The sequence below is a fragment of the Dermacentor variabilis genome, chromosome 7 (genome assembly GCF_050947875.1).
Source record: "Dermacentor variabilis isolate Ectoservices chromosome 7, ASM5094787v1, whole genome shotgun sequence".
Classification (NCBI taxonomy): Eukaryota; Metazoa; Arthropoda; class Arachnida; order Ixodida; family Ixodidae; genus Dermacentor; species Dermacentor variabilis.
This window is the reverse complement of record NC_134574.1, coordinates 153,516,051-153,532,664: the sequence shown is the minus strand read 5'-3', so window position 1 is coordinate 153,532,664 and position 16,614 is coordinate 153,516,051. Positions and strand designations below refer to the sequence as shown.

The 16,614-nt window shown below is 50.7% G+C and overlaps 1 protein-coding gene across 1 annotated transcript in view; it reads right to left on the bottom strand.

Moving 5' to 3' along the window:
* Positions 1-16,614, bottom strand: part of ttv (exostosin glycosyltransferase 1 ttv) — a 185,183-nt gene that overhangs the window by 38,706 nt on the left and 129,863 nt on the right. Inside the window, exon 2 of the mRNA XM_075699699.1 lies at positions 10,949-11,270. Within this exon, the coding sequence (XP_075555814.1) occupies positions 10,949-11,270 (322 nt within the window). The remainder of the gene's footprint in view (positions 1-10,948; positions 11,271-16,614) is intronic.

Sequence of the window (16,614 nt, the reverse complement as noted above, 5' to 3'; positions counted from 1 at the left end):
GTAAACAGCAGCGACGAGCAGCAAGCGGCTTTTGCATGCACCGTCGTCGCAACAACGCCCGCAAGGACTGTCGAGGTGCGGCCGGGCAGCCGCAGAGCTAGGTCGATAAGGCCGCGCGAAGGCGACAGCGAGGCAAGTAAAACAAAGTGTGGCAGACATAAGCCGCGGATTTTAGTGTCCTTTCAATCTCTCTCCGGAGACCGAGCGGGGGGCGCGGTAGGTAAGCCGCAGGAAGTCCTCGCCCGCGGCTCCCGGCCGTTGGCGAAGAGGAAGAGCCCTATTCCAAGACGCTCGCCTCACTTTCACCCCCACTCGCGCGTAAGGGGTGAGTCGGCGACGAGACGCCCCCGCCGTGTCTGGCGAAAACGGTGCAGCGTTCTCGGAAGTTGCGCAGACACGACGATCACGAATACAGGAAATGCACCGGCGGACTACCTATACGTCGATCTGCCTGCGTGCGTGCAACCATACCGTACCCTAACCTAACCTAACGAGGCTGGCCTTAAAAGGAAAAGAAGAAGAAGAGAAAAAAAAAGAAACACGAGCTTACTTGTCTCTTCTCGGAGAGCGGTGTGCGCGGCTAAGCTAGCTCGCTTGCCCAACACCAGACAGGTCTATACATGACGTCTGCGTTGAATTGAACTGAATTCTGGGGCCCTACGTGCCAGAACCACGAGTTCGTCATGAGGAGCGCCGTAGTGGAGGACTCCGGAATAATTATGACCACCAGGGGACCTTTAACGTGCCCCCATTCCACGGGACACGGGCGTTGTTGCTTGCGTGCACGACGTCCTTGCGTCATATCGCTGGCGGATTCGCCACGAAATCACGCCTCGCGTAGCGCGTCATGAAGCACACATAACGACGTGAGAGAAAGCGCAGGGGGAATTACATAATTAAAAAAAGACATCTAAATGCAAAGATAATAGGGAAGTTAAACTAAAGCGAACGAAACAACAACCTGCCGCAAGTGGAAGACATAACTCGCATCTCCGGCATTACGCGAGCGGTGCTTTTTATCATTGAGCTACCGCCCACGGCCGTCCTGGCATCCACATTGTTTCCTTTCTTTTTTTTTTAAATGTATATGCGTATAGCAGATCTAGTGGTTGGAGACTTTGGCAGCGTGATCTACAGCCGTGGCTACGGATGTGGAACATCCCAACGTTACTAAGTTGGAACATACTGTCGGCTTGCTTCACTTGGGTGGGGGGGGGGGGAAGGGGGGAAATATCACACTGCACAGTGCGATATTTGGCAGGCTCCCATAAACAAACTGCGCCCAAGGCCCGTAAATTATCGTCTGGTCGTCGTCTGCTAGTGCAGTCCGCCTTAAAAACACGCAGAAGCAGACGACACTCCAGCCCTGCAGCAAACCCGAGATGGCGATATACGCACAGGCTCCAAGAGCGCGCAAACGAATGTACATATCTCAACCGCCTCACACGAATATACAAGCTCCCCAATGACAGCTTCCGCACACTTCGTAGCGTTAGCACCGCTGCGCAGTTCTATGCCGAGCCCGGCTGCACAGACATACGGCACGTGTCAACGCCAGTTTACGGAGCTGCAGTTTCCGAAAGCCGCCGCTCGTTTGTTCCCCGGCGTTTCCTTCCGAGGTCTTGCCGACGGAGGATGCCGCACACATGGCCGCAGAGAGGTGGTGTTATAAGACGACAAGCCGGAGCAGCACCTCCCACAAACACACAAAGAGCAGCAATATATATATATATATATATATATATATATATATATATTCGAGCGGTCCCTGGGAAAACGCATCCTCCGACTGCTGCTCGATGAAACCGTCCGTCGACGTATACACAGTCGCAATCTTTATGACCGTGATCACAAGAGCCCGTGCCACTCGACGCAGGCAGAGCACTCGGGCGAGCGGCTGGTCCACTCATGTAGCGTGAGTCATGGCCTCCGCGATCTCAGAGGCCATGCGTACGTTCAGCGGACGCATGGCCTCTGAACAGTGGCGCGTCGTCTCGTACGCTACCACCGCGCATCTGGTAATGACGGAACGCGCGGTCGCACGCTCAGCAGACGACGCGCATGCGCGATCGCGGAATCTATTCGCTAAGCCTACAAACTACGAGAGTATATATTGGCGGCGAGGACTTACGGAGTCGCCATCTGTCGGAAGCGCCTACCTTGCGCAGTATGAGGGATCACGCTGCGCGCTCCTCATGGGTTTGGCTTACGGTGCTTAATAAAAACACCACGCGGCAGCCCTCCTGTCGATTTCTGCAAGTAACCTCAAAAGGAGGGAACTTTATTACTGTCGAAATAATAATCTTGGGCAGACTGAAAGCACGGAATCGTTTACAGACGTTATCTCTTTACCCAATGCGTACAGTGAAAGCCACTGCGCGCGGTCGCCGCGATGGAGTCTCCCGAACCAGCTTCTTGTCTGAAAGGTCGCCAATCGCTGAGCGCAAACTATGTGAAATATGTTCTTACAGTGGGCAGTCGGTATAACCAAATGGCGCATAACAGAACGAAGCCTCAATGCATGCAGCTGTCACACGGGTTAGCGGCGACCGATTGCGCGTCTGCATGCATGTCCACGCACAATGTTTCGCTTTTAAAGAGAGCGTTTTCGTGCCGTGCCGTGAGCTTTAGGCCGCAGCATATGAGCATTTAACAGCCCACAAGCAACCATTGTTGCGTGGACCTTATCAGAGCTGTTCAAACACAATTTAGTTTTAACAAGGGGCTTCGACACCTACGGCGACTGTGATGTGCCGTCGCGACGATTCAATGTTTTTTCTTCTTCTAGATTCTTGGACGTGTCAATATTTTTTTTTTTAAGTTGCTTCGCACTGTATGTACTCAGCGGGCGATTTCATGCTGCTACTTTTTCGTAATCCAGTGTGTTAATTCATAACACAAACAAGACCATATGCCATGCCTTTATTTAATGTGCTTCTTAACACTCCCTTTCCATTCCAGTGAACTTGCGAGTGTCTAGCATCAACAAGTTCATAGACCAAACCGTGGTGACATTAGCCGGGCAGGGAGCGCGGGCGAACGTCTCAGTGCGCGTTTTCTGCTACTCACCGAACATCGCAGTCCCGGCGTCGCAGCAGAAATATTTCTCGCGTCTGTGCTTGCTGCATACCCGAGTTGTAGCCGATGGCTGTTTGCCGGTTCTAAGTTTCGCGAGCCAAGCTTCACGGAGCTTCTTGACCTGCGGCTACGTGTGAATAAGGCTGACACCGGGCTCCGTTGCGTACGTCCGGCACTGCGGCACCGAGCAGTAGCCTACAATGCTGCACGCCTCCAAAGGCAGCCACTACCTATTATAGTGATTTCAAATGTTGTCAAGCAGACACCAAAGGCGGGAAAACCTCACTACTTAATCAGAACCGCAGCGCAGCTAGGACTTTAAACTTTCGTTTTCAGCTCGCTTCGGCGCTTCCGAAGCAGACGACGCGGCCGCTGTGTCCACGTGATCCCTCATGCCACGTAACGCCGACGGTGGCGCCAGCTTTTCCAGTGGTGGAGCTCGCCGCCAATAGTGTTTGCCGCTAGCCAGACAAGATATGAACTGATCATGACATGACATGACCAGCCAACTTTAGCCAGCCTAACCCAGAATGTAGCACTACCACCACCACCATCTAGCAACTTTAGTTCTCTATCATGCAATATATAGGAGGCATTCAACGTGTGCAAGAATGCTCAAACAGTCTGAAGAACGTCATTGTCATCGACATTTACAAAAAAGGTAAAGAAAGTACAATCAAATTCAGCAAAACATTCAGCGCCCGATCGGCGCTATGCTGGCAGTGCGCACAGCTGTACGCATCCCTGCCTGGGTCGTTTGTAATAAGTATTAACTATACTTTTCTGTCCTCGAAGAGCAGCTATCGCGAGGGCGCAATGCGGCATCTCACTGGTGCTTCGATATGGTCTGTACAATGTCGAGAGCTAGCTGTTTGGTTTACTATAAGCAAGCCCACGTCGGTAACCCAAGAGAGGATCACGATATGGAGATGCCAGCTACCCAACCGGATGCACAGAGCGCGAAGGAGGAGTGAGAAGTGTCACCGGGTACTTCTCGGACTTCGAAGTACTTCCCCATCACGGGCGGTGTACGGTACACTAGGGCTGCCTATTCTAATTTCCCTCTCGGCAGACCGCCTGTTTGCACCGGATGCAGTATGGCACACTCCTTTATGACAAAAAGAGCTATAACATCTTCCGCGTGCTCTCTTGCCATACTTGTTAGCGCCTATATGCTTCTATGCACCGGCCTGAACTAAGTCTTGATCGGCACCGCGCTTCTTCTGCCAACAGTTTCGTGAATGGATATTTCGCATTTAAGGAACCCGCCGTGGTTGCTCAGTGGCTATGGTGTTGGGCTGCTGAGCGCAAGGTCGCGGGATCGAATCCCGGCCACGGCCGCCGCATTTCGATGGGGGCGAAATGCGAAAACACCCGTGTGCTTAGATTTAGGCGCACGTTAAAGAACCCCAGGTGGTCTAAATTTCCGGAGTCCTCCACTACGGCGTGCCTCATAATCAGAAAGTGGTTTTGGCACGTAAAACCCCATAATTCATTCAATTAATTCATTCGCATTTAAGGACAGAAAATTATTCGGAACGGAACAGGAGGTACGAGCAGAGTAAGCTTTTCAAACTGCTACAGGCTATATAGCTAGCAAACAAGCAAAGTAATTCTAGAATCGGTCTTTACGAACGTGGTTCTTAACCTAGCAAAGTCCGAACACCGTTCCGGAGTGCTGTTTCGGAAATTGTTAACTTCCGCCATATTGTCGTGTTCGCCATCTTGTCCGCTGTGGTTGGCCCAGACGGCTGCTACGGCGTCTCTGATTGGCTAAAAATGCCGCCATTACAGAATTCGACGACGTGGCAGTATTTCACGATTTCCAGGATTACACCGGATCACGGACAGTCAGAACATGTTCGCCTTTATTTCTTCTGGCCACGGAAAGCGTATTTGTGGGGGAAATTAAATGTTATTTGAGTAATAACACATTTAGCATACTTGCAAATTAATTAGAAATCGATTAGCTGAACAATGTAAGACTGAAAGACTGAACATGAAGTGATATTCACTCCGATTGGAACACCTAAAAAACTCCTGCAAGAAATGAAGTAATGTTTACTCCTATTTGAACACCATAAAAACTTTTGATAGATGGAGTTAAATAAAACTCTATATGAATGGAGTATATTAAACTCCCATTCGGAAATGCGCTGGGCGACGAGGCTGGGCGACGACGCGCGGTATAGCCGGCGCGGATGCAACGGACGCCGGGGCTTCATTCAAAGCGGCGGACATTTTGGCCTGTTCAGCGCTTCCGTAACGCTTCCTGCCAAGCGCGTCCAGGCATGTTTCAATGCCACGTGTCTTCGTGTGTGTGTGTGAGTGTGTGTGCATGTTGGTGCCCACGCTTGTCAAAGCGCGGCAGCCGGGGAGAGGAGCTCCCCAACTATGAAGCGAGGAGGTCTGACCGACGCCGGCCCGGCGGATGCGTCACTTCTTGTCTCAACGTGTCTCTCAGCGTATCCGTGCCCCGCCGTCACGGGCGCCTCTCGCAAGCCGTTCCTTCTTGCCCTCGACTCCGAGAGTATAAAAGCAGCTGCCCCGGACGCCGAGGGAGGCTCCGATTTCTTCCGTCGAGTAACGTGCTCTCCCGTCTCTCCACTTCGGTCGACCTGAACGGCCGCTCTTTTGCGATGCTATAATAAACAAGTTGTTCTGTTAGTAGTCGACTCATCCTTTGCCAGGACCTTCGGATGCTTCCAGCTGTGCCCCAGGCCGCCAGGCCAACGCTACCCTGGGGCTTGCGACCCAGATGCAACAAGGCGTTTACTCTCATCTGTGATTATTTCTGCTTGTTATTGTTATGATCTACCTGTAGGGTGTGAGAGACATTCAGGCGTACGTTCCCATATGACGAGATGATTTGCCTCGTCCCAGAAAAGGCTGTTACGGTAAGTCTGGACATCAACCTGTCAAGTGCGATAAACGTTCAAGCGGGCGTCCCCGTGTCAACATAATTGCCCTCTTCTCCGAAACAGCGTCACCCCTTTTATTCCCCGAGCTGACACAAAGGGAAGCACTCATGCTTCCACAGGCTCCCGAAGATGACGTCGACAACCGCAAGACCGCAAGGGGTTATTCAAGGCCGTCCGCGTGGCTCCCATGTTAATGAAAACCGCTCGAGACTCGGGTGAGAGTCACAACCATGTACCAATGAAGGGAATACAATGTTTTCAATTTTTTTGTATCATCGCGATGTCTCGCTTCGTCGTCGCTTCCTGATTCCTGCGGTCAAGACCCACCTCAACCGGTCGAGATCGTATCAATATGTATACTGAAGCGAGCGCACACGCTTACAAAACAAGTATCAGGGGTAAACTCTTCTGCGCCTAATATTTCCAGCGTTGCAGAGGCTAACATAATGCACCCGAAAGCCAAAGAAAGCGAAAGTCAACTGGCACCTGAATGGGGACATCCGCGTTACACTGATACTGCGCTCGCACGATATATCCGTGTTTCAACGTCAAAGGAAATGTCGGGGTCCAACCCGTCTACCAAGTTTTTTTATCTACACCGGCGCAAAAGCAACTGCAACATGACCGTTGGACCACATTAGACTGAGCCATCTCGCCGGAACACAACTTGCTTCTGCTGCCAGTTGTAAGAGATAACAGCGAATCGATTCACGTTGGAACGAGAGAGACACAGCTTTTCGGCACTCTATCTTGTGCGCTTGCCGATGGCAAATCGAAGAAATCAATAGAGCTGTTCCTATAGTGTAGAACGCGTCCGAGTTTGCATTCACGGTTGAAAGGGTCGCGTCGGCCACCGCGATAACGATACCGACGCCGCAGTCTTGCCTGATGTAGCGCTTAATGGCACATGGAGCGGCCAGAACCGTTCAACCGAAACGAGACGTATTAATTAGCCAATTACATGGCTGGCCAAGTACATGGCCAAGTAATGGGCACCCTCACTGTTAAGTTACAAACTCAAACAATTAAAAGAAAATATATATGTTTTTTTCCCCTGCAATATCGCTTAGCGTTCGGGAGGCATATCAAGGCTACCACGGAATGGTGATGTAAAGTGAAAAGTTGGTCATCAGCTTTCAGCGGCGGCGAGACGTGTATATTGTGATGACGCTATAGATTAGGGGGCGTTTCGTTCGGGGTGATCGTGGCTCTTAATTAGCAGCGATGTATATAGGAAGCGCGGCCACTGGGGTGTCAACTATTCCAAAATCTTGGCCAATTTATAGTTTGCGATTGCGGCAAACAGCGTAGGTGAATTTGGCAGAGAGAGAGAGAGAGAGAGAGAGAGAGAGAGAGAGAGAGAGAAGTTTTAAAGGAAAACCAAACCAAACTGAACCTCAGGAGCTATCGAGTCCACTGCACCGAAGTTGATTGGTATCGCTGCAATCAAAACGAAGCGCTGAAATCTCCTGGTCGTATTGGGCAGTTGCGCTATTTATTGAGGCCGCCATTTTTTTTTTTTTTACAATGTGTTCGAAGTCACACATACGCGCACGCGCAATGCAGTAGTGATGTGTGCACCATGGCAAAATTTACGCCGCGAATTACGCAAAGGAGAACGCGACGGCGCGGCCGGCAACACCGTATACGGGACTACATCAGGACGACACTTTGGCGTTACGTAACTAACAGTATAGGTGCGGGCCGTCCGCAGTTCACAAGTCGTCGGAAAACCCAGTTCGTCAAGAAAATAAAAAAGAGAGAGAGCTGGCAGCAGTCACAGAAAAGTCAGTCACATCGTCCGCACGGATCGCTGTCCTAACACGCGACGAAGCGCAAAGAAAGAAAGAGAGAGAGAGAGAGAGAGAGAGAGAGAGAGAGAGAGAGAGAGAGAGAGAGAGAGAGAGAGAGAGAGTAATAGCAGTAGTCATGAGAAAAGCTGCTGCTGCACGTGCGTTCTGAACGACAAAGTGCGCCACCGGTTGGTGGCCGTGGACTCCAGAGGACAGTCGTCGTAACAGCAACGCAACTCGACGAAACGACCCCTACATAGCCCCTTTCCCAATTCCCCTGCAGCGTCGACGGTGCATCACCGCACCGCACCTCGCTCCTGTCCCGTCCGCCCGTCCGTCCGTCCGCTTTATGGTTTGTTCAAAAGTCGACGAGCAGCAGCAGCTTCACGAACGACGGACGTGCCCGGAATTAATGCCCCCCCACCACACGTCGCGAGCCAATTTGGGCGAATGAAACGCCATTCCCGTGATCATCGCGACGTATACGTACTCTCGCTACCTACTCCCTCCCTCTCTCCCTCCTCTCACTCCGTCCCCCTGGATGTTTTCTTTCTTTTCATTGCTTGTTTTACAGAATCGAAAAAGCACCGTGCGAAAGTTGCGACGACGTGAAATGTGCGTACGTGCACGTGGAAAAATATACGGTATGCGGACGAAACTGGCCGCCGCTGTTTTCCCGACGCATCGCGCGCTCCGGGAAGAGCACGACATGCAGAGCTATAGGGGTTTTAGCCAGATGTGTATTATGGCTTGTAGTACAGCACGAAACGCGCGAGGTGAAGCATGTGAGACGCTGGGTGTATAACGGTCGCTCACAGGAGTTCCGGGGGGGGGGGGGGGGGGGGGCACGGGAAAGCGCGTCAGAAAAGCTCAGAGGTGCCGACCTGTGCCGACGCAATTGTAGAGGAGCGCGCGTGCCTGCACTTAATCGTTGTAGTGCACGTGCATGCGAACCACGCGGTGCATATATATGTCCCCCGCAACCCTCAGTGCAATATATGATGCTCGCGAAGTTGCGCGCGAAAAATACAACAACGAAAAGTGTCAACGGGGAATCTCGCGGAATTTAGTATTTCGCCATTCTTTCTGTGTGTTAACTTGCGCGTGCGTGTGTATTTCAGCGTTCCGAAAAACCTACCTTGCGAAATCGCCAACTCCGCTTCACACGCAAGTGTATATATACTGCGCCGCATTTGACGCGCGTTAGATATACGCGTGGAAAAGTACGCGTGCAGCCTGAGTCTTTTGTCGCTGTTGCTCCATTTTAAAGCGATGCCTTTAGAAGGCGCGTGGATGGCGAAGCGTGGGTGTAAGACTGAGCATTTTAAAAGCCAAGAAGAAAGAGAGAGAGTCGTAGGGGAAAAGCAGGGAGGTTAACCAGGCTGAGCCCGGTATAGGCTACCCTGCACTGGGGAAGGGCATTGAAAGAGGAGAAGCAAGAAAAAAATGGCCAGGCTTAGCTTGGTTAAGCCAAGAATGCGTTGCATATTGCGCGAGTTGGGGCCCAGCTTTTTCCTCCGGCTGTCGTGACGTCACGTCACGTGGTTGCGCTAAAGGTCAATGGTGGCTGCCCGGCCGCGCCCAAGGACTGAACTGAGTGATTGCTATATGCAACGCATAAAAAGTTCACAGTTTGCACTGTTACACACGCAAGCGCTCATCGCTTAGTCAGTTACAGGTGGTCATACAGGGTGGTGCATTTCAAGAAACGCACCAGCTCCTTTGTGGCCTTGCACATACCAGACGCGGAGGCCTTTGCCGGGCTTATGGCAACACATTCGCCATATAAATGCTGCGAAACGCGGCGCGTAACACGAGCAGCTAATTAGTTACTGGCGTGTTAGCGGGAAGCAGACCTATACGCAAAACTTCTGCGACGGCACAATAATGCGAACCGTCTATGCGTTGCGCGTAGTTGGAAATAAAATAAAGCTGCGCGAATCACGTTTCTCCCTTTCCAGAGAAATTAATTTAAACACTTCGCGAAAGCGTCGTTTAATGTAGATTCAAACGCGTACACGTTAAAGTTGTCACCGTTTTTTTTTTTTTTTAAACCTTGGTGTTCGTGACGACGGTATATAGCTGCAGGTGTGGGTTTAATTATCCCGGCGAATAACCATACGGAAAACAAGACGCGCTTTGACTTGGACGACACGCGATGGAGACATTTCTTGCAGGCCACGATATATTATATGGACGCTTCTCAGGGCAAACGCAGTTGAGAGAAGCTTGATGGGCTAGCTGGTATATGCTTGTCAATTCGAGTGGAATCCTCTCTGCTTGAATATGATAGGCTACTTTTTCAATTATGCGTTACGCTGTGTCCTCTGAGGATTTCACTCCAGTTGAAGCAATAAATGTTGCATGCAGGCGCGCTTTTGCGCAGGAGAACTGCAATTCTTCTGCAGTTCCCGCGGGCAGTTTTTCTCTTTAAGCACCATCTCTGCCGAGACACGTACAACATTTCACCATCGCCGCGGTACGTGGCATTTGTCGCGCATGTATATATACACTATACAAATTTTGCCATTACACCGGATCACGTCGTTATAACCACCCCCACTAAACCTATAGCGCGCAAGGTGCGCTACCTGTGGACACGTGTTGAAAAATGTTGCGACAAAGCATCACGTGCCGCAAACGTTCACGCTGCATGCGCTCCGCTCCAATAAGCTTTGTCGAAACACTCGTTGTCGAACTTTCGTCCAAAACATCAGGCGTCAACCATGGAGGCGCTGTGCTCGGTTCCTATAGCTGACAATGTCTCGCCGTAAACCTGTAAGTACGCCCGTAGAGAAAGGTACACTCGACGACTCGGCCGCGATTTTTGTAGCGATGCCCCCCCTCCCCCCTTTTTTTTTACGCCATTCCTTGTCGCGCTTCGTCAGTGTGGTCAGAGCGACGCTCCGCTGCGCGCGTTAACCCTGGGATCAGCCGGCCCCTGAACAGTGGACGATAAGACTGGCGTACAGAATCGAGCGAATTCGCTACAAAATGGCGGCCATCGCGTGCGTTATTATACCCCGCCGGTTCGGGGTTCATACAGCCAGGGAAGCGCCTTCCTTTCTATGTATACTTGGCGCGTGCCGGACGCTACGACCGACGCAGCTCCGATCGCGCGGGAGAGCAGGAGGCAGACAGTTCTCTCTCTCTCACCTGGAGCACGGTGAGCACGATCTTGTCCACCGAGGAGAAGTACGTCTCCCAGAGGAGCTGGCTGCGCTGCCGCATGGCGTGCACGCGGCGCCGGGGCATCGAGCGCAGCGTGTCCGGCACCTGGAGCAGGAGCCGCTCGTCGGCGCGCAGCGCGGCCCCTTCCCAGCGCAGCGCCTCGCCGAAGGGCAGCTCCCAGCCGTTGGCCAGAAGCACGGGCACGCAGCCCGCCTGCAGGGACTCGAGGAAGCGGAACGAGCCCAGCCGACGGCCCCGGGGAACCAGGCAGAACGTGGCGTTCTCCATCAGCGAGCCGTAGTCGTACCTGCAGCAGCGAGAGAGAAGACAGGCGCGGCGGTTTTAGGAGGTGCGCTGGGAGATGCGGCGGTTTTAGGAGGTGCGCGGGGATATGTGACGGTTTTAGGAGGTGCGCTGGGAGATGCGGCGGTTTTAGGAGGTGGGGGCGCGGGGAGATGTGGCGGTTTTAGGGGGCGCGCGGGGAAATGTGGCCGTTTTAGGAGGTGCGCTGGGAAATGTGGCGGTTTTAAGAGGTTCGCTGGGAGATGTGGCAGTTTTAGGAGGTGCGCAGGGCGATGTGAAACCGCCACATCTCTCCGCACACCTCCTATATATTATATGTATATACTTCGATTCATACTTGGGCGTGCAACGCGGTGGTAGTTACGCAAAGAAATTCGGTCATCGAATTAGTGTAGCACTCCGTGCGTTGCCGGGACGAGCTCGAAATTACAAAAAAAAAAAATGAGAACCCGAAACGGAAAACAACGAGAAATAAAACTATCTAAAAGTTGAATTCAATTTATCGTTGCCTTCATATCTAATAGGGTAAGCTTTATGGTCAGACCAAGCGCAAAGCGCTTGACTGTTCACTTGACCAAGTAGTTTGCGAAGCATCGCACGTAGCAGTTTACAAACACACGCTCTCGACATACATAGGATACTGAAAACAGCACGAAATATAGGCGTTACCCCGTTCTATTTGTGGTATATAATACCAGCGAACCATTATTGCCGGAAAATCGTTTCTAACAAGGAAATACGAAAAGAGAAAACGCACAATTATAAATATTGCACAAAGTTACAACTTTATATTGCTCCGGCTAAACAGAGCGCGGATGTGGTATTTCGTCCTCGAATCTAAAACAACATATTAGTAGCCAATAACGCAGTTCGTTCATATTTAAGGAATGTAAAACTTTATACATTCATTAGTGAGCATAAATAAAGAACAATTTCCCATAAGCGATTGTTTAAAAAGATAACGAACACCGAATTATTTTTATTTATTTATTTATTTATTTATTTATTTATTTATTTATTTATTTATTTATTATTTTTGTGTGTGAACACAGCCATTGCACAAAGTCCTGGTAGTCTCTCCACAACGTTGCACGCGATGCCACTCGCCAAAGCGGAAAATGTAGGACGTGTTGTAATTGCCTCACACGGCCCCTGGAGTCCCGCGAAGAAACTATTAAAGTGCAACACCAGCTATTTATGTAGGCGCAAACTTGTATCCCCAATCCGGCCGCAGGGGAGCAAGGATCAAATGGGGATATTAAACAACACCTTCGCGTCAGCGCTTCCCTAAACGTCACAAACTCCACATGTATGTACGCCTTTCTCCAAACCAACGCGGACAAAAGCGCACAAAATTGGCCTTCCAAAATGACTATACTACAGCCGGGGATGAGGCATCGTTTAATTAAGGATTTGTACGAAAGTGCACACCGAAAGAGCAATTTATTGCTGTTGTTTGCGTACATTCACAGGAGCAAACAGCACGGGTGTAATATAAAGGACATACGCGGTGTCAGGACGCGGAAGATGAGAGCGGCATGCGCCAAGCAAGATCCACGCATCAGAGCTTGCTCCCGGTTTTATTTTTTTTCTTTATTTCTTTCCCCACACACGTGCGCGTTTCGCAAGCTCTTGGCACCTATTCTGTCGTCCGCCCGGAGAAGTGCGCGAGCGAAATAATTAATGGCACGCTCGTAACAACTCCGCGCGTTCGTGAGCCCTGTGCAACGCCGACATTGCCGCAGGCCCATCTCGCAATGATCGTGCAGCGCAGTTGAGCTCAAGAGGCGCGCTGAAGCATGTTTGGGGAGGGGGGCAAGTATGTGTAAGGATCCGTTCTGTATCAATTAAGGGTGCCGCGAGCATTCGAAATACGAAATCGAAAAGTCGATTCGGTTCGAGAATCCACTATGCTGCTCCGAAGTGGGACAGCGCAACGTTAAGTGCCGTCTGTCGTCGTTCTGTGCGGTAACCAACCACGGGGCGGTTCTCAGAGTACGCGCGAAATCGTCGCTGGAGTTTCACATTCCTGAGAGTTTGGGAGGGTGGGGGGGGGGGGGCGTTTCGCGGCCCATCTTATGAAGATAACGTTGCGTGAACCACGCCATCCCGAGCCTCTCAGTCATGCGCGCGCAAGTAATGTCGTACGACTTTGTTTCGGGTGGAATACTGAACGTAAAGACTGGGTCTAGCATGACAAGGTGATTTTCCTGACGACTGAGATTAACTCAGCGAAAAAAAAAAGAAAGGAAAACAAAAAAACACCCAGTGGCGACTTAGCGGTAAAAGGGAGAGAAATGCGTTAGCATGGACGTCGCACTTCTTTGAAATCCCATATGCATAAGTAAACCGACGGTTAATTCACTACATGGCAAAGTGTACATGGCAAAGGAAAATTAGGTCAGTGAAAGCAGATAATAAACGGGAATAAACGAAGCCACACGCACATCCGGATCCACAAAACACGAAAATTAAACCGAAAATCCATCAAACCTCACGCTTGCTGAACGATCACACGCGGCGCCAGAGTTCCCTGTAGTGATTTCAGAAGGAATCTATACGGTTTTTAACAGCACGTTCAGGTACAGTTTCGTATTATCGGATGGAACGTATCATCCGTCCGCACGCTTGGGTCTACAGGCGAAACGATGAGGTCGCACAACGCTGACGAGGTAGATAAGGCGTACGGCCCTTTTCCTAATTGACAAGCACAAGCTTACACAAGTCTGCGCGGGTTTAGGAGACAGGCGCAGTACACGTGAAGAAGGAATAACCAAGCCGTCTCCTTCAAGCGCCACAGGCCCACGCACAGACAAGCTCGAAGAAGAAAGGCCACCTATGCGAAGCCAAGGAGAGGTGCAGGGCCGCATTCATGCTAACGCAAGCATACAGTACGTTCTTGCATAAAAAAGCAGTAAGAAGAAGGGAGGCCAGAGAGAAGAATAAGCCGGAGTGACATGCAAACCGTCTCTCGTGCGGGCCTTGAGGCCGGGCGAGGGGGGGGGGGGTTGGAGAAAACTAATTGGATCCGCTCGGGGGTCCCGCCTTTTGTATCTCTGGTTCTGCCCGTTCCTCCTTTCGTTACGCGGGGAGCGCTGAGCGTAAAAGGCAGCGGCCGACTCTTCGAAACGGCGAGTTCTTCGTCAAAGCAGCCGGAAGAATAGACCCGAGTGTTCCGTTTCGAGCCTTCAAGGATAACTGAAACTCCGGACAAAGAACGGACTAGCATGCAATGCGAGTTAAACGAACTTATAATGCCTTTATTTTATTTACTTTTTTATACAGGGTAGAAAAAGATATATATCTAGGCCTCTGCCGTTTTTTGTAGCTACATACTATCTAGCGACAGGCGGACGAAAAAGAGCCAGGGCACGTGCAACGACAATTAGGCCAATTATCTAAAATGCGCTAGCAAAAACATTTTTTACTTGTTCATTTTAGGCGACACGTTGTAATTGCGAGTTTTGAGCCGAGCAGTAGTGAACTCTCGTGTACTTAATATAAATCCCAAAGACTGGCACCGCTTTCGATATATCAGGCTAGAATACGAATTTGACGTTCCTGCTATGATGATCCCGACCTGCCACGGCGATGCTTTTGGGAAATTGTCAACCTGGGCATCAATGCATTTAGAGGCATACTAATTAAAAGAAACAATCAACTTAAAGAATGTGTTACTGTTGCAGTATCCGTATGAAACGGACCCGCATGCTTATATTTCATTTCATACCGAAGTTATGCCGCGTGGCAACCCAAGCGCAAAAAAAGAGAAAAAATGTGTGTGTGTGTGTGTGTGTGTGTGTGTGTGTGTGTGTGTGTGTGTGTGTGTGTGTGTGTGTGTGTGTGTGTGTGTGTGTGTGTGTGTGTGTGTGTGTGTGTGTGTGTGTGTGTGTGTGTGTGTGTGTGTGTGTGTGTGTGTGTGTGTGTGTGTGTGTGTGTGTGTGTGTGTGTGTGTGTGTGTGTGTGTGTGTGTGTGTGTGTGTGTGTGTGTGTGTGTGTGTGTGTGTGTGTGTGTGTGTGTGTGTGTGTGTGTGTGTGTGTGTGTGTGTGTGTGTGTGTGTGTGTGTGTGTGTGTGTGTGTGTGTGTGTGTGTGTGTGTGTGTGTGTGTGTGTGTGTGTGTGTGTGTGTGTGTGTGTGTGTGTGTGTGTGTGTGTGTGTGTGTGTGTGTGTGTGTGTGTGTGTGTGTGTGTGTGTGTGTGTGTGTGTGTGTGTGTGTGTGTGTGTGTGTGTGTGTGTGTGTGTGTGTGTGTGTGTGTGTGTGTGTGTGTGTGTGTGTGTGTGTGTGTGTGTGTGTGTGTGTGTGTGTGTGTGTGTGTGTGTGTGTGTGTGTGTGTGTGTGTGTGTCATATAAATCATATAAATCAGACACAGACCTCACAACTACACATAGTCACTCCTAAGGTCACCATGTGGAGGCCAAATCCGTGTCCTGCAGGTAATTTAAAAGAAGGCGAGAAACCTCCTTCCTATCTAACTGGTTCCCGCGCGGGAAAGCAATGTCCTGAAGAGAACTGTGGGGAATTCCTGTCTTCTTGAAGGACCCGAATAACACACTCCTTTCCGCGTTATACAGAGTACAGCACATAAAGTAATGTTTTATGTCACCGCACACACCACACGTTGAACATAATGGAGACAACGCCAGGCCAGTCATACATCCACGCAGGGGTACGAGCAGAGCCCGTGCGAATGCGGAGCAGTAAAGTGGCTTGGTTTCTTTTGAGACCCTTGGTGACACATGGCTTATGAGGTGAGCTCCACAAAGAGCTGAAGTGGCACGACACCGCTTCTCTGAAGAGTCTCTTGTCCTCTTGAGGCACCTTTCTCAATGGATTCCCAGACAGCGCTCTATAGGCGAGGCTGTCCGCCATCTCGTTGCCTACGATACCTATGTGCGAGGGCACCCATTGGAATCGTATGGAGAAGCCTTTGATATGGAGATTGTGCACCGAACGTAGGGAGCTTAGAGATAAGGCATCAGTAGGGAACCCGTGCTCTAACCTTTGAAGGGCGGATTTCGAATCTGTAAGAATGACAACAGGTTGAGGCGTACAAAACCGTAGCTTTTTGAGAGCTGCCTCAATGGCAACGCTTTCGGCCGTTGTGGAGGACACGACTGCAGTGAAGCGAACCGACCAATCATACTTCAAAGAGGGAATGTGAAAAGCAGCTGCACTAGATCCACTGACCTTGTCCAAAGAGCCACCACTAAAAATTTGAAGATGACGTGCATGTTCAGTTTCAAGATGTTCCAGTACGAGCGAACGCGTTGCCGCCAAAGGAAACTCCGCTTAGCACGAACGTGAGGAATTGTCAACGAACAATCGAGGCTCGCGAATGACCAAGG